The 23,350-nt window shown below is 50.8% G+C and overlaps 1 protein-coding gene across 1 annotated transcript; it reads right to left on the minus strand.

Moving 5' to 3' along the window:
* Window positions 1-7,700: 7,700 nt before the first annotated feature.
* On the minus strand, window positions 7,701-20,800 carry C1qb (complement C1q B chain). Its single transcript, XM_031377037.1, has 5 exons — window positions 20,703-20,800; window positions 20,253-20,434; window positions 17,989-18,539; window positions 9,894-10,095; window positions 7,701-8,281 (listed from the first exon to the last, which is right to left on the minus strand). Exons 2-5 carry the CDS (start codon window positions 20,431-20,433, stop codon window positions 7,701-7,703), a joined length of 1,515 nt encoding a protein of 504 aa, XP_031232897.1. The 5' UTR covers window position 20,434; window positions 20,703-20,800.
* Window positions 20,801-23,350: the final 2,550 nt, after the last annotated feature.

Genomic DNA, 23,350 nt, shown 5'->3' on the forward strand with positions numbered 1-23,350 from the left:
TACGCTGTGTGGACATGCTGTGTGGACACACTGTGTGGACATGCTGTGTGTATACGCTGTGTGTATACGCTGTGTGTATATGCTGTGTGTATATGCTGTGTGTATACGCTGTGTGGACATGCTGTGTGGATATGCTGTGTGTCCGGACATCCTGTGTGGACACGCTGTGTGGATACACTATGTGGACTTGCTGTGTGTATATGCTGTGTGTATATGCTGTGTGTATACACTGTGTGGACATGCTGTGTGGATATGCTGTGTGGACATGCTGTGTGGATACACTGTGTGGACATGCTGTGTGTATACACTGTGTGGACATGCTGTGTGGATATGCTGTGTGGACATGCTGTGTGGATATGCTGTGTGGATACACTATGTGGACTTGCTGTGTGTATATGCTGTGTGTATATGCTGTGTGTATACACTGTGTGGACATGCTGTGTGGATACGCTGTGTGGACATGCTGTGTGTATATGCTGTGTGTATATGCTGTGTGTATACGCTGTGTGTATATGCTGTGTGTATATGCTGTGTGTATATGCTGTGTGTATATGCTGTGTGGATATGCTGTGTGGACATGCTGTGTGGATACACTGTGTGGATACGCTGTGTGGATACACTGTGTGGATACACTGTGTGGACATGCTGTGTGTATATGCTGTGTGGACATGCTGTGTGGATATGCTGTGTGGACATGCTGTGTGTATATGCTGTGTGTATATGCTGTGTGTATACGCTGTGTGTATATGCTGTGTGTATATGCTGTGTGTATACGCTGTGTGTATATGCTGTGTGGATATGCTGTGTGGACATGCTGTGTGGATACACTGTGTGGATACGCTGTGTGGATACACTGTGTGGATACACTGTGTGGATATGCTGTGTGGATACGCTGTGTGGATACACTGTGCTGTGTGGATACCTTATGTGGTAGTACACAATCTGTCACTAAGATGGGGACATGAAGATGCGTGGGGACATGGGGATGACTGTACTTGGCTTTAGGCCCTGTACTTGATAATGTAAGGAAGATGAATCAGTAAGTTAGGTTAAATAACACATCCATGTTTTCTTGTATTCATTTGTTGAACGTGTCCTCCCAGGCTCTCTGGGCTGTGAAAAGTTGGCTTCTTGCTCTCTTCCCTCTGGATCTCCACTGGTGTCTGTGCAGAGGAGCGTTCTCCATAAAGGAGGGACAGAGTCTTGCCCCTCTTCACTTGAGTATCACCAGAGAACCTGGGCCCCCTAGCTTCTACTCCAAAGCCTTTGGGTGAGCCTTAGAGCCTGTTTCTACCATAAGTTCCCCAGGCAAGCCTAGGACAGTCAATCTCTTTCAACCCCCCTTCTTTTGTGGGGCAGGCTGAGTTTCAGAGAGGGTTAGTGACTTGAATGAAGTCACACAGCTCAGGTGCAAAGCAAATCTAGAACGGGGATTTTGACTTCTCCTTCTGAGGCTTTCCTGCTCTGCCAGGAACCCTCACGGTGGGTGTCCCTCCCTGGGTGGGCCTTGCTGGGTTTCTTGAACAAACACCTCTTTTCCTTCTGCATCTGGCCAACAGGGTTGTCTATGAAAATGCCTTCTGGCTGTGTGCAAAAATAAACTCAGCTTTCTGGGAAAGGAGGGTGTGTGTGTGGGGGGGTGTGTGAAGTGGGCAGGGCACCTCATAGTCACAGGAGGACCAGGACAGGGAGGACATGCAGAAGAAGAGGAGGGGCCGCTGGGCCCAGCATCCGGACTCAGTTTACATTCCCATCAGTACTCTGCCTGCCCTGTGTCCTTGGCTTTGGAATCAGGCAATCCTGGGTTTGAATTCCTCAGCCTGTCCCCCAAGCTTGGAGCCACTCCTGTGTCCACAGCAGGTCAGTGAGCTCTACGTGGTGTTAATGAGGTCTACCTCCCGAGGGTGTTCTCCACAATTTTAACTAGGTAGAAACAAATGAAAAGGAAAATTATGTAAAATTCAAACTTCATAAAGATGACCAGAAAGCTGGACAGGGTGAGGCATGACTGTAAGCCCTGTACTCCGAGTTTTTTAAAAAAGTGGGGAGATGGCTCAGAGGACGAGGTGCTTGTGCAAGCAGGAGGCCCTGGGTTCTGATCTCCAGCACCCATGTAAGTAGCCCATCGGGGGTTGGGCATGGTGGCACACACCTTTAACCCCAGCACTTGGGAGGCAAAGGCAGGCAGATCTCTAAGTTTGAGGCCAGCCTGGTCTACAGAGTGAATTACAGGTCAGCCAGGGTTATACAGTGAGATCTGTCTTTAAAACTTAAACTAATGGCTGGGCGGTGGTGGTGCATGCCTTTAATCCCAGCACTTGGGAGGCAGAGGCAGGTGGATTTCTGAGTTCGAGGCTAGCCTGGTCTACAGAGTGAGTTCCAGGACAGCCGAGGCTACACAGAGAAACCCTGTCTCGAAAAAAACCAAACCAAACCAAACCAAACCAACAAAAAAACCTTAAACTAAATTAAAAAGGGCCCACCTATAATTTCAGCCTTCCAGAGGCAGAGACAGATGATCCCTGAAGAAAACCTGGCAAGAAGCTAGGCTAGCCAAATGGGCAAGCTTCTGGTTTAACAAGAGACCCTGTCTCAATATCTAAGGTGGAGAAGTGACCATGGGAGACGGCTGGACAATGATCTCCAGCTTCCATACACATACATATATACCTCCACCCACCCATGCCCTCACACATTCGCAAACACTCATACACACAAGCAAACACACATGTATACACATACACACATATCTGAACATAACCATCATTTGTGTATATATAGTCATCCCTCACTCTCCCAGAGATGGGTTCCAGAACTCTCTCAGGAATCTCAAAACCAACAGATGCTCAAGTCTTGTCCAGAGAGAGGCGCCATGCCTGCATAGGAGCTGTGCAGGTCCTCTGTGTAAGGAGCTCATCCCTAGATGATTGTCATACAGATACAATGTTGTCATACAGACACAATGTAAACACAGTGAAGGCAGCCCTGCGGAGCTGTGTGGTGATCGATGATGGCGTTCCCACATGTTCAGAACAGATGCAACTTTTTTTTTTCATTTATTTTCCATTTCCACTTGGATGAATCATGAATGCAGACTTTGTGGGTCCAGAGGGCCTACTGTAAATTATGTATACACAGTTCCATCCTACAGAACAAGGCTGAGTACTTGCAACAGAGTCTCTGGTGCCTGCAACAACGTATTTATTTGATTTTCCTTCCTTTTTCTTTTTCGGAGACAAGATCTATGACCAAAGAGCAAGTTTTGGAGGAAAGGGATTATTTGGCTTACAATTCCAGATCATTGTCCATCACTGGAGGAAGTCAGGACAGGAACTCAAGCAGGGTTAGGACCTGGCAGCAGGAGCTGATGCAGAGGCCATGGAGGGGATGCTGCTTGCTGGCTCGCTCCACTGGCTTGCTCAGCCTGCTTTCTTATAGAACTCAGGACACCTGCCCAGGGATGGCCCCCTCCACCATGAACTGGGTCCTCCCTCATTGGTCACTAATCGATAAAATGTCTTACAGCTGGATCTCATGGAGGCATTTCTTCAATTGAGGCTCTTTCTCTCTGATGACTCTAGCTTGCTGACACAAAACCAGCCAGTACAATCTCATATATCCTAGACTAGCTTCAAACTTGTTATAAAGCCTGAGGATGATTTTGAATGCCTTGATTCCCTACTTCCACCTCCCAAGCACTGAAACTCCAGGCATGCACCCCACGTGTTCTAAGGTGGCATTCTAGTTTCATTTCTATTGCTATGATAAATATCTTGACGAAGAAGCTGGAGAGGTGGCTCAGTGGTTAAGAGCACTTGTTATGCTTGCAAAAGACCAGAGTTTGATTCCCAGCACCCACACCAATCCAGAACTCCTGTTCCAGAGGATCCAACACGCTCTTCTGGACTCTGATACACAGCACGCATGTGGTACAGAGATACATGCAGGCCAAACACCCACATACCAAATACTAAAGTAAACTAAAACAAGCAAAAACATACACACATCTTGACAAAAAAAAAACCCCAAAAAACAAAAAAACAAAACAAAACAAAACAAAACACTTGGGAGGGGGAAGGGTTTATTTCAGCTCACAGTTTTAGATTACAGCCTGCCACAGGGAAGATGTCACAGTGACAGGTGCCTGAAGTGATTTGTCACATCCAAAGAGCAGAGAGAGAATGAGTAAATACATGTCTGCTCACTCACTTGCTTGTGCCCAGCTGACTTCTCTACTCTCCAATAGGTCAGGAACCCTGCTTAGGGAATGAAGCCGCCCACACTGAGATGGTCTTCCCATGGAAGGTAATCACCCATAGATACGCCCTCAGGTCAGTCCAGTGCAGACAGTCCTTCTTTGAGACTCCCCCGCCCCCAGGGGATTTAGGTTGTGTCCAGTTGACATTGCTGTTACGTGCAGTGCTAGGGATTGCATTCAGGGTTTTATTTAAACTTGACTTGAAACGCTCTGTCATCTGAGCTACACCCCAGTCCTCCTATTTGTCTCTTTACAGAAATAAAATTTGGCGTTCCCCTGGCCTGGAGTACTGGTTCTCCAGGACTTATTTGTTAGTGTATGCTGGGGAAGGAACACAGCCTTTGCCAAGCTGGGTGTATGTGCTCTGCCACTGAGTTGTGCCGCTAGTTTCTACAGTAGCGTTTCCCAGCCTCCTGATCCTGCCCACCCACTCATAGGTGGCCTGTTCAAGCTTTCAGAGTTTCTGCTTCAGCTGGTACAAAGTAGGGGCTGAGATTTTAACTTCCTAACAAGTCCTCTGTGAGGTGGGGCTGATGGGGGCAACATATGGGGACCCCCGACTCTGTGAACCTGGATCTTCAAAGCTGACTGGCACCCCATCCTAGAAGGTCATAGCCGACCCGAAGACTGTGAGGTGAAAGGAGGAGGGAGAAGCTGCCAGGTGCCACCTGGCATCCGGCCTGAGCAGGCCATCCTTCTCCTGGTGTCTACTCCCCCCTGGTGGCCGTGAGACTAAAGCTGGCCTGTCCAGCCTTGAAGCCTGCGGCTCTCTACAGAAGCATTCCAGAGCCTGGGAACAACCAGGCACAGTGGTGTTGACTGGGATCTGACTCCTATGTATACATTCTCAGACACAGACACACATGTATACATTGTTCTAAAAGTAAAATAAGTCTTGGGCCAGAGATGGCTCAGCAGTTAAAAGCATTGGTTGATCTGACAGAGGACCTGGTTGCCATTCCTAGCAACCATATGGTGGCTCCCAACTCTTCATGACTCCAGTTATAGGGGACATGATGGCCTCTTCTGACTTCAGTGGGCACCAGGCACGCATATGGCGTACAAAAGTACATTCAGGCAAAACATTTATACATATGAAATAAAATAGTCTATAAAAAATTAAAATAAAAAAAATCAAACCTTAGGGCTGGAGAGATGGCTCAGCAGTTATTGCCAACCTTCCTAATCCTGTGACCCTTTAACAAAGTTTCTCATGTAGTGGTGACTCCCAACCCAAAAGTTATTTTGTCACTACTTCATAACTGTTAAGTTTGCTACTATTATGAATCCGAATGTAAATATCTTGTTTTCTGATGGTCTTAGGTGACCTCTGTGAAAAGGTCTTTCAATTTCCAAAGGGGTCACGACCCACAGCTTGAGAACGTCTGGGTTAAGCGCTGATACTGTTCCTGTAAGGGACCCCAGCTCTGTTCCTGGCACCTGCTGGCATCAGCTGGCTCAGAAGCATTTGTAGCTCCAGTCACGCTTTAGAACCGTAATCAGGCCAAACCTCCTCCCTCGAAGCAGGAGCTGCTCCAGCCCTTTCCATTCCTCCCTTCTCTACCCCTCACTAGTTCAAGTCTGAGCTGGCTGACACAGCTGATGACAGGTACATGCCAGGTACACGTAAACCGATGCCTGATGGGTCAAGACCACAGGGAAAAGAGCCCAGCCCAACCTTTACCTATTAAGCCCCTCCTACTAGCTCCACCCACCAATCCTGTTCCCCGAGTGGGAGGGATTTAAGGTAATCTAGATTTTCATAGGGCTCCATCCCTCCTGTTGATTGGCAGGCTCATTTCTCAGCTGCTTTGCTTCTGCATCTCTTCTTCCTAAGGCTCTACAGCGACCCCTGTGGCCACTGCAGATACCGCAAGTATATGCACAGGCCTGCACTTGGACACACACACATACACCTACATAGAATTAAAAATAAAAGAAAACTCATTTTTTAAAAAAAGCTTTGGAAGTCTGTGTCCTGACAAGAAAGATTTTATCTAGGAAATTAATTTGACAAAGGAATCAATGACGTTGCCTCTACCCTGTTTATAGGGAACTGAAGCAGAACACTAGAGGGCAGTCACTTGTTTGTAGACACAGATGCTAGGATGCCCAGGGCAGGATCTGAATTCCTGTCTGTCTGACTCCAAAGCCAGCACATTTCACTCCTGACACAGCTCCTCGGGATAGGTCCTGCCTGCCCCAGGGAAACATGGAATGAATGGCTTTGAGCCTTCGCTTTGTAGCTGTGTGACATCAGACAGGTGGCTCAGCTACTCTGTCTCATGGTGTCCATTCACAACAGGATCATCCACTGTGAAGACCCCAGAGTGGTGCCCGGATCATCCTAACTTACCCAGCCCTGTCTTCAGTGAGCCTAGTGGCCCAGCTTGTAATCCCAGCTACTGGGGAGGCTGAAACAGGAGGAGTGCCTGGGTGACAGAGTTCAAGGCCAGCTGGGGTAACTTACTAGGTCTAAAGGATGACTAGACCATCATAGAAGGAGGAGGAGGCTCCAGAGTAGAAGCGCTTCAGAGGGAAGATATAGACTGGCTGCAAGATGCCCAGGCTCACAGGAGACACTGGAGAACTACTGAAGGGTTTTGTGACATTTGTTCTAGTGAATGAATGAGCATGCGGCAGGCTGGGAAGACACTAAGAGGGAACAAGCAAGGTGGAGGCTGGGGACAGGATCTCTCTAAGCTGTGGGATCACAATGGCTCCACCATCTGGCCCATGTCCCTCCTTGAGCATGAGGGACTAAGGAGAGTGACAGCAAAGCTCTGATGTGTTAGGGCTGCCTCCCACTGTGTGCTGGTCCAGAAAGAACCACAATGTAGCCTCCATCTCTAATTAAGCTGAGGCTCTTGTGTGTGTGTGTGTGTGTGTGTGTGTGTGTGTGTGTGTGTGTGTGTATGTCGCCAGAGGACAACGTTTGGTCTCATTTCTCAAGAACCTCCTTTGAGACGAGCTCTCTCACTGAAACTGGAGCTCATCACCAATTTCCTAGACTGACTTGCTAGTGAGCCCCAGAGATCCATTCCCCTGTCTCTGCTTTCCTAGTACTGGGAATATAATTGCACACTGCCATGCTTAGCATTTTTATGTGGGTGCTAGGGATTGAACTCAGATCCTCATGCTTGCAACTTTACTGACTGAGCCATCTCCCAACCTGTGAACATCCATCCATCCATCCATTCATTCATTTATTCATTTTTGACTAACACTTCTCAGGCCTCCTATGAACCAAGTACTGGGACTAAGACTCAGATTAGACTGTGGTCCTTTGGTCTTGAAGAGTTTATTTATCCACTCATTCTGTAACATTGACAGGGCTCTGGTCTGGTCTTCGGGCAGTCAAGGGGTGGTGTCAGGGGTCCAGGGAGGATTGCTGGCAAGGAGGCAGGAGATGGTTTTGGATAGGTGTGATTTGATCCTGTGATTATGCATCCATGTCAGGGAAAAGCAGAAAGCCAGTGAAGATGCTGTTGGCTCCCTCAATGCCCAGCAGGGAGTTCTTGTCTGTGGCCTGCAGGTGAACAATCTCTCCTTGCTCCAGCTTCAAGACTACGCCACCCGTGGTGACCTGGAAGGTGTTCTGGGCGTAGTCACAGAAGGTGAGTACTTTCTGCATGTGGTCCCGATCGTGGCCACGCACAAGGTTCACACACAGGTTCCCTCGGGAGCTGGCGTGGTAGGTGAAGTAGTACAGGCCGGGCACCTTGCAGGTGAACTTGCCACTGCGCGGCTCATAGTTTTCATTCACGTTGGTGATCACCTTTTCGAAGCGAATGACCTGGTTCTGTCTCAGGGGGGTGTTGATGGTCCTCAGGGCAGAGAAGGCTACTTTCTGTGTAGCCTTGTAGTCCCCAGAATCTCCTTTGGGACCACGGGGCCCAGGGGGGCCTGGAGCACCCTTAGGGCCGACGGGACCCTTGGGGCCAACTTTGCCTGGAATCCCAGGGGTCCCTGGGTCCCCTTTCTCTCCAAACTCACCATGGTCTCCAGCCAGTCCAGGGAGCCCTGGAGAAACAGAATCAAAAGAAAAGAGGATACTGAAGGTCACTGTGAGAAAAGGAAGAGAATGGGGTGGCACTTCAGGTTGTTCCTTGTACCTCTCTGGGTTCAGCTGACCAACTATAAATAGTTGGGGGTGCCTGACAGAGCCTCCTAGTCTCCTTTCACTCCAGGGATTTAACTCTGTTGACAGTCATGGGGAACTGATGCCCAGGCCTTGAGTGAGTGGCACCCTCATGGAGCCATGTGACCCCCTGCTCTTGGTCAGCTCCCCCACCTTTGTCAATCTTAAGCCTGAATCAAGGGCAATAAATTCACAGCCTATATGCTATCCTTTCCCTTCCCTCGCCCATGGCAGACATCCTTAATCGATCACAGCACACCGCTGGCTACACCTAGTTGTAGATGGTAGAATTTCTCTCACATCTTCCCTCTACGCAACCATGGTCCCATCACCATGAGACAAAAGGAATATTCCAGTAGGAAATCAGAGTACAGTGCTAAGAGTGTACCCTCGGGGCTGGCGAGATGGCTCGGCGGGTAAGAGCACTGACTGCTCTTTTGAAGATCCTGAGTTCAAATCCCAGCAACCACATGGTGGCTCACAACCACCCGTAATGAGATCTGACTCCCTCTTCTGGTGTGTCTGAAGATACAGTGACTGCTACAGTGAATTACACCAGATTGAGTAGGGTCAGAGCGAGCCGGGCTGGAGCACCCGGGCTGGAGCAAGCGGGGCCCGCAGAGGTCCTGAGTTCAATTCCCAGCAGCTACACACATGATGGCTCATGGCCATCTGTACAGCTACAGTGTACTCATACACATAAAATAAATAAAATAAATCTTTAAAAAAAAAAAAAAGAGTGTACACTCTAGGACAGTGGTTCTCAACCTTCCTAATGCTGCGACCCTTTAATACAGTTCCTCATGTTGTGGTGACCCCCAACCATAAAATTATTTGGTGGCTACTTTGTAACTGTATTTTTTCTACTTCTATGAATTGTAACATAAACATCAGATATACAGGATATCCAATATATGACTCCCAACAGGGTCGCGACCCATGGGTTGAGAACCACTGATCTAACGACACAGGCGTGTATCCCATGTAATGCCTGCCATTCTTAGTTGTATCACTGAAACACAATGAAACACCAGCTCTGGGCCTCAGCTTCCTCATCTGTAAAATGGGGATGATTGTATTTTGAGGAAAGTGGGCTTCTGAGAGAAGAGGGGCTGCCACAGAGGGTGGGTCACAACCCTCTGTAGAGGGAACGTGATAGCGAGGAACCTCCCAAGCCCACAACTGCCTTTTCTTACAGATGAGGGTAGCTGCCCTGGAGGTGTCAGGATGTGCTCAGAACTGAGGCGCTGTGGTGTGTCCTCCCTCCTAGCATGAAGGAGGACAGGACCCCTTGCTTGGTATGAGCCTCGCTGCTGGCTGGGCTTCCTTCCCAGCATTTCCCCTGTTTGCAAAAGGGCAATTACAAGCCCTTTCTGAAAAGATATTGGAGTCTCAAGTTCTCTTGCAATCTCTAAGGCAAGTGATTATGACTCGGGAGTTATAAGGTGGGAGCCATGGCCAGCAACATTTGTGTGTCCCCAAAGTGTACAGTACCTTTCTCCCCCTTTATCCCTGGAGTGCCTGGTTTGCCATCAGAGCCAGGGACCCCAGGGACGCCAGGGATGCCAGGGATGCCAGGGGGCCCAGTGCAGCTGCTTTGGGCCCAGGAGACATGGAGCCAACCCAGGAGCAACAGGAACAGGGGTGTTGAGACCTCGCCCCACTGTGTCTTCATCAGCTCAGCCTCAGGGGCTTCCTATGGGGTAAGAACACGTGGAGGGTTACTGCCATGGTGGCTTCCATCTGTCATTTATCTATCCCTTCACTTATCCATCTACCCATCCATCCATCTCCCTGTCTCTCCAAGCGTTCATCCATCACTGCAAAGAATTATCCATCTGTCTCTTTATCCATCCATCCAATTACCCACCTATCCATTTCTCCAACCATTCATCTAGTCTCTATCCACCCACCTATTCTTCCATCATCTACCTACACATCTCTTCAATTGTCTATATATCTACTACGGCACATATCTCCAATCACCCATTCAGCTATTCATCTGTTTGTCCATCTATCTGGCCAATCATTCATCCATCCATTCATCTGTCTCCTCACCCATTTATTTGCCATTCAGCCTACTAACTTCTTCATCTATTCATCCATGCACTCACGTATCCATGTATGTGAGTATACATACATGTATACCCTTAGTCATCCATCCATCTGTCCATCCATCCATCCAACCATCCATTCATCCATGCACTCACGTATCCATGTATGTAAGTATATATACACGTATACACTTAGCTATCCATCCGTTTGTCCATCCACCCATCTGTCCTTCCACCCATCCACCTATCCATCCATCCAACCATCCATCCACCCACCCACCCACCCACCCATCCATCTGTCTGTCCATCCATCTATCCATCTGTCCATCTATTCATCCATCCATCCATCTGTCTGTCTGTCCATCCAACCATCCATTCATCCATGCACTCATGTATCCATGTATGTAAGTATACATACATGTATGCCCTTAGCCACCCATCTGTCTGTCTGTCCATCCATCCATTCATCCATGCACTCATGTATCCATGTATGTAAATATATATATATATATATAAAACCTTAGCCATCCATCTGTCTGTCTGTCCATCCATCCAGCCATCCATTCATCCATGCATCCATGTATGTAAGTATATATACATGTATACCCTTATCTATCCATCCATCTGTCTGTCCATTCATCCATCTGTCCTTCCACCCATCCACCTATCCATCCATCCACCCACCCACCCATCCTTCCAACCATCCATCCATCCAACCATCCATTCATCCACCTGTTCATCCATCCATTTGCCTGTCCATCCATCCATCTGTCCATCTATTCTCATCTATCCATTCATCTGTTTGTCCATTCATCCATCCATCCATCCACCCAACCATCCATTCATCCATCCACCCACCCAGCCACTTGTCCATCCATCATCTGTCCATCCCTCCACCCATCCATCCATCCATCTATCCATCCAACCATCCAGTCATTCATCCATGCATCTATCTATGCAGAATCCATACAGATTGCCTTTTGTACACTAGACCCTGAGGAATCTATGGCAACAAGGAAGAGATGGTCTTGGCCCTCAAAGTCCTTAGTGCTGAGAGGAAGCAGTCAAAAAGCACACAGGGAAACAGAGATGGACAAGATGGATCGGTGCTCTGGTAGATGGGCAATGGAGGAGGGCTGGGCTGGGATTGGGAGAGGCTGATCTCACATGGACTGTCTTCTCCATAGGAGAAAAGTAATGTTTTGGTTGATATCTGAAGGCTCAGGAAGGACTGGGGCAAGAATGTTCCAGAAAGGAGAGAGGGGAGCTGGAGAGATGTCTCAGAAATTATGAGTACTTGCTACTCTTCCAGAGGACCTGAGTTCAGTTCTCAGCATCCATATGAGGCAGCTCACAAATGTCTGTCATTCCAGCTCTAAGGGATCCAACACCCCTGGGCTCCTTGGGTGCCTGCACTCACATGCACACACACACACACACACACACACACACACTTACATGTAATTAAAACTAATACAAATATGGGGCTCAGTGGCTGAGAACACTTATTCTTGAAGAAGATCCAGGTTTGATTCCCAACACCCATGAAGCAACTCATAATCATCTATAATTCCAGTTCCAGGGGATCTGATGCCCACTCCTGATCTCTGCAGGCACCAGGCATGCACATGATCTACATACATAAATGTAGGCAAAATATTTACACACATAAAATAAATAAATCTAATTTTTTATTATTGTTGTTGATGTTTTTAACACAGGGTTTCTCTATATAGTACTGGCTGTCCTTGAACTCACACTGTAGACCAGGCTGACCTCGAACTCAGAGATCCACCTACCTCTGCCTCCTGAGAGCTGGGATTAAAGATATGCACCCGCTGCCACTGCCACTACCACCCAGCGTAAATCTAATTTTTAAACAAATAGTAAAATAAGTTTCTTTGAAAAGAAAAGAAATAGGATGTCGCTGGAGGAAAGATGGCATGGCCTGAGGTAGGACAGAGGATAGACCACAAAGGCTCAGCCAGCAGAGGCTTCACCTGATCTGTCTCAGGCTTTCTCTTTCCTCATTTCTCATGCCTGAGCCAGGGTGTGTATCGAATAAAACCCATAGTGGGGATGGTTATCGCTGCAAAGAGGATGCTGGGGCTCAGTGAGGCCATGTCACTTGCTCAGATCATACAGTAAGGAATGGCATCAATGTCCTTACCCACATCCCAGGCCACCTTTGCTGGCAGAACATTCTCAGATTCCTGGGGAACTGTGGCTCGGGAATAGAACTCCATGGCACTTTTCTTATCCCAAGCAACCAAGAAGGCTTATGCTGTAGAGTCTTCTGAGCAGATCTATGTGGCCATCCTGCAAGCCTTTGGTCAAAGACTTTCCTCCAGGAAGCTCTCCCAGGCTATCCACCCATGCACAGAGCAAAAAGTGCCCTACCTTCCCCCCCATGTAGCTATGGAAACCCCGGTGGGAACAAGAAACCCTGAGCTCTTGTTAAGATCTGCTACTCCTGCTGCTGGATCCCTACAGCATCTGAGATGTGATATGGAATGGACTGCCCATATCCCGGATGAGGAAACTGAGGCTCGACAGTTTGAAAATACTTCCTCGTATGACCCAGTAAGCTGACCAGGAGCAGGGCTAAGACAGGACTTCTCTCTGGGCACAGTTTACTGTTCCATAAGATGGAGACAATGCTGAACTCTAGCCTGTATTGGGAGCCTCACGTTTCAGATCTGGGGAGTCCCTCCAATCCTCTTAGCTGGACAACCCACCTCTTATTCCAGTCCACCATTACAGCACCTCTCTCTCTAGCATGGAGACTACCTTAACTTTGAACTCCCATCAGCTGCTGCCTGGCTTCGTGGCTTCAGACATGAGTATAACTGCCTCTCCTGTCTCTTGGACATGTTCCTTTTTGGCTTCCATGGCTGTCAGTGACATTAAATGAGATGGCACTGGGAGGATTAAGGTCTTTCGGGTAGCATGGCCCTTTACAGCTATGGCTTTGTCACTAAGGATTAACCAATCATGCCCTCCAATGTCAGATGCCGAGGACATGTAATACTGGACAGAAGAGGCTGGGTTCTCATCCTACCTCTGCCTTGCTGACATTTTTCAAACCCTGAGGGGCATCAAGCTTGGTCTCCATCAGTGCCCACTACACCCATAAAAGGCTATGTCCTCTCCAGAAGGGATTCTGATTCTGAGATCAGAGAGGTTCTGAGACTGGCTGAAGATGACCAGCATGCAAGAGACAGAAGTGCCATTTGGTTTAAGTCTCCATGGTTCCTGAGACCACGATCCTAGCGGCTCCTATTAGAGGCTGCCTACCCATCCCCTGGGCCCGAGTAACCACCCATACCTTCAATCCTAGTTCACTCTGGAGAGCCTGTGCCATGGACCTGAGTGTGGTTCTGAAAGTCCAGTCCAATTAATATCAAGGTGTTTGCAGTTGGAAGCAAGGCCTGTGTTGGTGAGTTCACCCTCCTCTCCCAGCCCCGCCCTGCTCACCTGTGTATGGAATCCTGGTGTTCTGCGATGCTTCTAGGCCAGACAGCAGTGGATTCCCAGAGCCCAGAGTCTGCCGCTGTCCTGCAGAAAGCGGAAGTCTAGGTCCCTAGAGGCAGGAAGGACCTTCCCTTGCTGTCCCCTCCCAAGGCCCAACGGGCTGACCCCCTCTCTGTCACCCCTCTGTCCCCTCATCCTGCTGCCCTCAGGAAGTTTCAGGTCCTGTTTCTGCTTCTGGGGGAAATTACTGTAAATGACTACTACGGTCAGCCTGGTTTCGCCAACTCAGCACCTGTGGGTGGGGTTGGGGGTGGGGGGTTGGGAGTACAACCTGTCCTTGGGGACTCTCCTCAGCCAGCTGCTTGCCTGCCAGAGTCTTGTGAGCACATGGCTTCCAGATAGAAGTTCCTCCATGGATACAGAGAGGCCCATCTATGGCCTGCGCCCTGGATTTACAGTCAGAGACCCTGATTTCTACTTCAGCTTTGTACCTTGATGGCTAAATGCCGTATCTGTATCCACTCTGTGGCCCTCATGGGCCTCCAGCCCGTGAGGCTGTGGACTGGAGAATACACGGAGCAAAGGAGAGCTCACGCAGTTCGTGAATTGTTAATGGCCTTTCATGTCCTCGGCTTCCCCTCTCTGGCCTTATCTCTTCCTCTGCCTCCCTCTCCCCACCTCTGTTCTCATCTCTGTCTTCAGAAAATAATCTAATAATGAATTTTAAATGTATTCATTACTTATTCATTCACCTCCTTCCATTCCCAACAGGGCTTGGAGCCCTTGACAATAATAGCCACAGGGAGGGGACAGTTCCCTGTGGAATGACAGCAAGACAGAGCTGCAGAAGGGCTTGGAGGTCTCTGTGCCCACCCTGTGCTTCATCTTACACTCAGGGAAACTAAGTCCCAGAGGCATGAGTTATCACCCAAAGGGCCTTTTGCAGGGAAGGGGGGCACAGGTACCATGGGAAAGAAGGCCTTAGGGGGAAGTAATGGGTCTTGTCCTATGAAGGCATCCTTTTATGGGAGGCTGGGGTTAAACATTGAGTTTTTCTGTGGCAAATTCCAAGGAAAAAACAGTGATTTTTTAGAACCCATACCCCAGGGCAGGCCCGGAAGCCAGAGAGCTCTGGGGCCAGGAGCTAGCTGTGCTGCTGTGGCTGTATGTACAGCCAGGTGTCACCCAGCTCCAGGGTCGATACCCAGAGGGGTGAGAGGGAAAGAGGATGAATATGACAGAAACATATCTTTAGGCTCAGCCAGGTTCAAACGAAATGAGAGAGCTGAGGGCCATGCATCCAAGGGACCCGCTATCGCTTCCTTAGCTTTGAGGCAGGGTCTCACTCTTTTTTAGCTCAGGTTGGCCTCAGACTCAAAATCCTGTTGTCTCTCTTGTCTCCCAAATACTGGAATTACAGGCCCGCACCTCGATCACCAGCTCAGGCCCTAGGTTCTAAGGGACCTAGGCTGAGTCTCTGGTTCCTGAGTAATTAATTGCCAGTGAGAAAGTTTGAACTCCCCAAGTTTGAACTCCGGCTTTCCAATCATGAGGGCTGAAGCATGTAACTAAGTGGGGTTCTCTCAGGTCTACATTGGAGATGGAGGAACCTGTCTCCTGGGGCTGTTGGTGAGGCAGGGAAGGAACCCTCAAAGCCCAGGGCCAAAGTGCCCTCAGACACAGTATTATGTATACGAAGAAGGGACAGACTCGGAGCAGGCAGGATCTACACATAGGGACCAGGAGCTGAGGGGTCCCTGAGCCTTGGCCTCTGAGTAATACACTACTGCTTCCTTCACACCTGATAGAAAGGGGCGACACCTAATATGTGGGAAAACAAGAGAAGCAGCATCTGTCTAGGGCCCAAAAAATTCTCCTGCAGATGGGCTCTCTTTCTGCTTTCCTGCCTTGTCCTGTCTTTCTGTGCCCATCCCTCAGCATGGCCAACAGGCTGGCTCTTCTCGATATAGCGAGGACAAGAAAACACTTATGGAGGAAGAGGCTGGATGAGCAAACCTTGTTGGTTCCTGAGCACAGACTTCGGCTAGTGCAGCATGGCTGACCCAAGCGCTGTGGAACACAGACTCCGGCTAGTGCAGCATGGCTGACCCAAGCGCTGTATTGATTATTTTTTAAACCAAAGGAAAATGAGAAGATAGATTTATCACATGGGGCGTCACTGGGTGACCTGTTAAGTGGCTGATGGAGGGACAGCTGGGAATGCTGTGGCCAATGACCCAGACTGGCTTTGCCAAGTGCCCAGATGCGGTGATCCAGGCAGGGTTCCTCGGCCCTGACTGTGTGTGTGTGTATGTGAGAGAGTGTGTGTGTGTGTGTGTGAGAGTGTGTGTGTGTGAGAGAGAGAGAAAGAGAGGGAAGGAGGGAGGGAGGGAGGGAGAGGGAGGGGGCAGAGAGAGAGAGACAGAGTGTGTGTGTGTGAGAGTGTGTGTGTGAGAGAGTGTGTAGGAGAGAGAGCATGTGTGTGTGAGAGAGAGTCCATCCTTGTATGCACCTGTGTGCATGTGTCTTTATCTCATTCTGTGACATCTTACCCATTTCATGAGTGCCTACTGTGTGCCAGGAGGGCATCATAGGAATCCCATCCACATAGGACTGTTCTCAGTCCTCTGAGGGATGCTGACCCTACAGCCTACCTACTTTGGGCTTGAAATCTAGTTTTGTTAAAGTCAGTCTTTAGGTTGACTACCAGACTTGGGAAACTGAGCTCCACAGAGTCCTGAGTTTGAGGTCCAAGTCTATGAAAGGTGCTGAGGGGGCTCATGGGGGAGTCAGGGCAGGCTTCATAGAGGAGGCGATCTTGGTGGAAGGACATTGCCCAAGTTGTGTGGATGGTTTCTGCAGAGTGAAGGGACAGCCAGGAAGAAGGCATGAGAGTGTGAAATGTCCCCTTGCAGAGTGAAAGGATCAATCCGGACACAGAACGTTCATCCACCTGAACTGAGGATGATTGGTTGATGCCAGGGATGCACATGAAACTGGTATACTCTGCCATGGAACCCCATGAGCCTCATGTGACAGACAGGGTGAGATCCTGGCTGGTTAGGACTGGTTCTCCCAGACTGTGCAGGCCTCCTTCACCCCGCTCGCCCCAGACAGTTGCACTTTGTGATTTTTCTTTTAAGTTTCATTTTTAAGTGTGTGTGTGTGTGTGTGTGTGTGTGGTATTCCATAGCAAGAGCAGGTGCCTGTGGAATCCGGAAGAGGACATCAGACTCCCCTGGAGTCACAGGCTGTTGTAAGCTGCCTGACTGGGGTGCTGGGGCCCAAATCCCAGTCCTCTGCAAGACTAGCACATGCTCATAACCACTGAGCCACCCTCTCTCCTGACAGTTGCGCTTTGCCCTTTGTGCACGCAGGTACCCACCGCAGGCCTCCCTGGTCCTCTGAAGGCTGCGGTGGCCAGTCCCTGCCATCAGGAATCCCAGCTCAAACCTCACAGCTTGTACAAACAGCCATGCGTTGGACAGCCTCCTGGAGAGCCTGGAACCTGTGCGCCAGACATACGGAGGCGCCTCTCCCTGCTGTCCATGGATCCACGTTCATCTCAGAACACGGGTGTGTTTATTAAACACCTGGGTACACGAGATGGACTCACGCTAGCTAGCTAGCTGCTACTGGTTTCTATTGGCTCATTGGTTCCTTCTGCTCTTAGTCCCTAACTTGCCCAGTTCAGCATTCATTAAGTCACTCCAAATCATCCCTTCACTCAGCACGAACACCCACAGATGCAAAACTACACACTCCAAGTTCAAGGCCTGCTAGTGAGAAATCTGGACCAGGCTTATTTAGTGATCTATTTATTTCTCTATCTCCCCACCTGAACAAAAAAACAAAACAAAACAAAACTATAGTCTTTTAAGGTATTGATAAACGCCCACAGGAATAGTACCAGTAGGTGGTTCCCAGAGAAACTCTGATGGATCAGGAACCAGGGTGGACTTCCTGGAAGGAGAGGTCTGAGCGAGGATGGGGAAAACGGAGGACTTGAGGTGGGTGGCGGGCTGGGGGCTGGGGACTGGAAGCAGCCTGCCATTCTAGTCGGGAAACAGTAGAAAACCAGAGAAGACGCTGTCGGAGCCCTCCATGCCCACCATGCCGTTGTAGTCGTTGACCGCCAACCACACCTCGTCGCCCTTCTGCACCTGCAGGAGGACTCCTCCGGAGCTGACCTGCTTGCTGTTGGACATGTGGTCGCAGAAGCTGGTCACCCTGGCGCGGTTGAGGTGCAGGTGCACGCACAGGTTGGCCGTCTGCGACGCATGGTAGACGAAGTAGTAGAGACCCGGCACTTTGCAGGTGAACTTCCCAGAGCTTGTGTCATAATCCCCCTGAGGGTTGGTGACGATCGAATTGAACTTGACGAGGGCGTTGGCCGCTGGGTACTGGGCGGTCTGCCGGGTGACCGTGAACACGGACTGGTGCTTCTGTTTGTACCGACCTTCCTCACCCGGCTCCCCCGGAGGTCCCCTGGGGCCTGGATCCCCTGGCAGCCCAGAGGTCCCCATGGGGCCATTTTTTCCATGATGGCCAGGCATGCCAGGCTCGCCCTTCTGACCTTTGGGTCCTCGGGTCCCAGGGATGGCGGGGATTCCTGGCAAAAGAGCAGACAGGAAGGAAGGACGCGATGGGGCAGGAGGCAGGAAGAGGGACCCCGAGTGGGTCTGGCAGTGACCTGTAACCAGCACTTCTCAGATAGCTCTGCCCGGGGAGACGGGACAGGAGAGGGAGGGGGGCTCTGCTGTAAGCCCTATGCTTGGTCCATCCCTGGAATTCCATCACTTTTGGAATCTGAGGTGGAAGGGTCTAATTTTGCTGAGTTTCTCCTTTCCTTTAAAAGATTATTTATCTTTTAATATTTAACTCCAGTTTCCTCTTCCAGGAAGCCCTCCTGGACCACCCCAGCCAGTCCCCTCTGAGTGAGAAATCTGTGAAGATTTGTTCCATGGTACTCTCAGCTTGTGGGCCTTTTACACTCAGGCTAAAGAGTTGAGTCAGAGCCTCCTGTCACTTGGGAGAAGTTCACTGAGGCAGGACAGCCACTGAGGCTGCTAGTGAAACCCCGTGTCCACAAAACCAAAAGGAAAACAAAAAGAAAGGAGAAGAGCGGGTGGGCTCAGGACCTAACGGATCTGTCCCTCAGGCTGAGTGACCGTGGGCAGGTGGGTTTCTTCTCTGAGCCTCCGCACGAAGGCCGAACACAGGTTAGGCACGTGGGAAGCAGTATGCTGTAGTGCCAGGGACTGGCGATGGCTGAGCAGGGCTATCTCAGCCTCCTCATGGGGACGGCGCAGGATAGAGCAGGAGAGGGACCCAAGTGGCAGGGAGGGACAGCGGAATAAGAGTCGCGGTGTGTGTGACTCTGAGCCAGTCGCTTGATCTCCCTGGACCCCAGTTTTTGACATTTTGCAAAGTAGGAGCAAGTCAGGTCTCTGAGGGTTTATGGGCTCTGGGAGGTGCAGCATGCTCAGAGCCAGGGAACCTCAGAATGCTCCTCTGCCGGCCTACGTACAGGGTTCCCTAAAGTGCAGCCCAGGGGGCTCACTGGCTCCCCTGAAGTGAGTAATTCCTTCCAGGGTCGCAAGATATCATTTGGTGATTCGGAGGGAGAGGTCAGCATGGACATTCTTAAGGGCATCAGCCCCCGGCCACATCCCACGGTCCCCAAGGGTTCTGCTCAGCCCTATTACCCTCCCTCATGCCCAGACGCCATTCACTTCCCGAGAGAAGCTCGCTCGCTTGAGGAAGGGCTACAACACCTGCCCCCCTCTCCTACCTCACCCTAGCTGCCCACTCCTTTCCTTGGCCCGTCCCTCACATCAGGATATTCAGGAGAACATCCTGGGTGTGGTCCTGACTGCCCTGCCCCTTGCATCCTGATTGGCAGAGACCATCGCACCTGCCAGGTGCTTAATTTTGCCCTCTATGCAAACCTGTTCAAAGCTGTGACACCCTGAGAAACAGGGATTACAGTACCCATTTCACAGACCTGCAAACTGAGGCACTGCAGGGGGTTAAAAAAAAAGTTGTGCAAGCTGGTAAAGAGGGAGGTGGTGGACTTGAGCAGAAGCAGTGCGGGCCACGTTCCCTAAGTGTCCACCTGCAGAGTGAACAGGCTGTTACCCGTCTGCAGGGACAGAGGTTCCCCTTTACTCCCTTCCACAGGACAAAGCAAATGAGGGCAACATACTGCCAGGCCACTAGAGTCAGCCTGGAGGCTGAAGTCTGGACTCTGAGGACCTGCAGAGAGAGAGGGCTTGGCCCTTCCTGCCCCAGGGTCACCCTTCACCCAGGCAAGCAGACTTACCTGGCTCACCCTTGGGCCCCTGGAGTCCATCATGCCCATCCTTCCCAGGGGCCCCTGGCAGGCCTGGCATCCCTGGGATCCCATAGCAGCCAGCGCTGGCCTGGCTCCTGAGTGGTAGGGCCAGAAGCAGCAGCAGCAGATAAAGTCCACATGGAGGCTGGCAGCTGGGTTCCACGGCCATCCTGAGGAGGGGTAGGGGTGAGACGGAGAGCTGGTACTGAAGTCTCCCTCCCTCTCTTCGTTGCCCATCCCCTGCCGTAGCCCTTCATCCTGGGGAGTCCACATCCATCCACACATGACAGTTGGATGGATGATGGATAGATGGAGACTGGTCTCTTCTAAGCCCCAGGCCAATCCCGGCACACAGAGAGACCTCTAGTCCTACGGTTCAGGAAGGAACCTGAGGGGAAACTGCAGCTCATTCCCACTACTGGAGGGTCCCAGGCTCACCCGAGTGTGTAGGGGACTTCAGGCCTAATCACAGAGACGTCCTGCTCTCCCAGGCAGGAAGACACTGTTTCAGAGTGGTCAGTGAAGAACCGCCCAGAGTTGGGGGGGGGGAAGGGAGAGGGAGGGCCTCCCCTCCCCCACAGCACCCTCATTCCACATCCCCTTTCCGAAATGTTCCCTGACTTGACACTTTCTTTTCGGTTCTGAGCCAGGCTGACCACAGTGACACCTCTGTCCACCCCTTCCTTCCCTGGCCCTAGGTCATGTGTGTCGAAATGAGGAAGTGTCTGCTGTCCCTTCATCCTGGGAACACCAGGGCGTGTGCATGCGTGTGTGTGTGTGTGTGTGTGCATGTGTGTGTGTATGTGTGTGCATGTGTGTGCATGTATGCATGTGCATGCATGTGTGTATGCGTGCGCATGTGTGTGCGTGTGTGTGTGCATGTGTGTGCGTATGCATGTGTGTATGAGTGCAAGTGTGTGTGCTCGTGTGTGTGTGCATTTGTGCATGTGTGTGTGCGTGCGTGTGTGTGTGTGTGTGTACACGCACATGTGAGTGCGTGTGTGTGCGCGCACGCACGCATAGACCTGAGCCCAGGGCACAGCTGTCCCCAGGAGCAGGGTGACCATTCTATGGCATTCACTGTGCTCGAGGCCCCATGGCCTTCTGTCCCTGAGATGAAGTGCAGCCCCTCTTCCAGGACAGGAGACGGAGGCTTGCCTAACACACACTGAGTTGGTGTTGGGTGACCCCCTGTGTTCAGCAGCTCCCCAGAAACAAGCCTCGCATGCAGCTGTCAAGTGGTAGGCCTTATTCCAGAAACATCCATGCACCCATTCCAGTTGGCAGCTTCTGGAAAGGGAAGGGTGCCAGAGTGAGCTCACTTTGCATGGGTGCATCAGCTGCTCGGGCCTCAGGGAGCAAGCCTCAGCTTTTCCTTCTGGCTGGCAACTCCCTGACCAGCAACCGCAGTCGCTGCTCTGCAGACTGATTTCCTCACTGGATGTGGGAATACCAGGACATGATCGGCAATGCCTCTTCTTTTGCTAGGCCCCCACCACCTTGATGGTTTTCCCACCTCCTTCATCCTGCCCCCACCTTGTCTCTGGTCCTGGGACTTGTGGTGGTCAAGCCAGGCCTCTCCCTGTCTCTTTCCTCAAGTGGAACGTGTGGGATGAAGGAAGTTTGGGGCAGCAGTCCTCCTGAATGTCCCTTCACTTGTAGCCCAGGATACGCTATGCAGCTAAGGTGAGAGGGTGGGGGTGAGAATGCCCTGGTATCCCAGGGTTGCGAGGAGCAGGGTGGTTGGCTCTGTATTCTGAGGTGGTAGTAATGAAACCCCGCGCTCTTCTGTCTTGGGCGCCTCTGTGCCTGGCCTAGCTCTCCAGCAGGTGGCAGGCTTGGTCCATGCTCAGCTCTCTCCACCACGCCCACCTTTCTGCCAGGCTCAGCTTCCAGACTCAGAGGGGACTGGATCAGGGTGGCTGGAATGGAGGTTGAGGAAAGGTTCAATACTCCCCACCTACTGGGTCAGGCACGTCCCCACAAAGTGACAGGGGCCCTCCACTTTGGGGCCAGACAGCCTGGCTTAGATGTAGGTTCCCCCTCCCCCACCTTCCAGCAGGTTGCCTTACTTTGGGGAGCCTCAGTGGCTGTTTTGCACTCTGTGGCTATGGAGTCCCCAAAGTCAATGCCTTTCCCAGCCTGTGGAGGTGCGCATTCAGGCATTAGGGAGTGCTGAGGGCAGAGTGGACCAAGAAGCCAAGAAGGAGCTCTGAGAATCACAGGGTGGCCTGGAGTTGAGAGGGTCTATTCTCCCTGGAGTGTCTCACTTCCTTCTGACCCCAGAGGCTCTTGGCTGCAATCACAGGGCATGATTGTGTCAAAGTGTACCTGCAGGCCACTTAAGGGACAACTCTGAGACCAGGCGCACCAGCCAGTGAACAGGAGGCATACTCCCCGACTCTGAGCTGGAGAACGTGGGAGTTAGTGTGGGAGAAAACACAGGCTTTCGTATTCCTGCGCATGTGGAGGTTTGCACATCCATTACAAGTGTGCATGTATGTGTGTCTGTCTGTATGTGTACCTATGTGTACCCATGTGCATGCATGTGAGTTTGTGGTACGCGTGTGCATGTATGTGTGTGTGTGTGTGTGTGTGTGTGTGTGTGTGTGTGTAGAGGTAACTAGTGTGTACCTCCAAGGCTGTACATAGTGTTCTGAGAGGAAGTCCCCGAACTCATGTTTTGGTGAGGTTTGGATGAGTCTCGGCCATGGAACATGGGACCATTGTGAGTCTCAAAGGTAGTATGTGTGTGAGCAGGAGACAGTGTATGTGTGATTGCCATGAAACTGTGTGTGTGTGTTTCCATGTGTGATCATGTGCGATTGTATTTGAGACTGTGATTGTGGGAATGCACTGAGCACCCAAAGAGCCTCAGTTGTCCCCACCCCCCAGGGCTGCTAAGCAATCGAGCGATCCAGCAATCCAGTCTCCATGTCTTCCTGGAGACCACTCAGGAAACCCAGTTCTGGGAAAAACATAGGAGTGTCCCTGAGTCATTTGCTTGCCTTCTCTGGGCTAGGCTGCAGAAGCAGCTGTCTGATTTTTGTCTAAGGATAGCTGGGAAGACTGGGATGGTATCGGTC

Source organism: Mastomys coucha, unplaced genomic scaffold (assembly GCF_008632895.1).
Source record: "Mastomys coucha isolate ucsf_1 unplaced genomic scaffold, UCSF_Mcou_1 pScaffold18, whole genome shotgun sequence".
NCBI classification, from domain to species: Eukaryota; Metazoa; Chordata; class Mammalia; order Rodentia; family Muridae; genus Mastomys; species Mastomys coucha.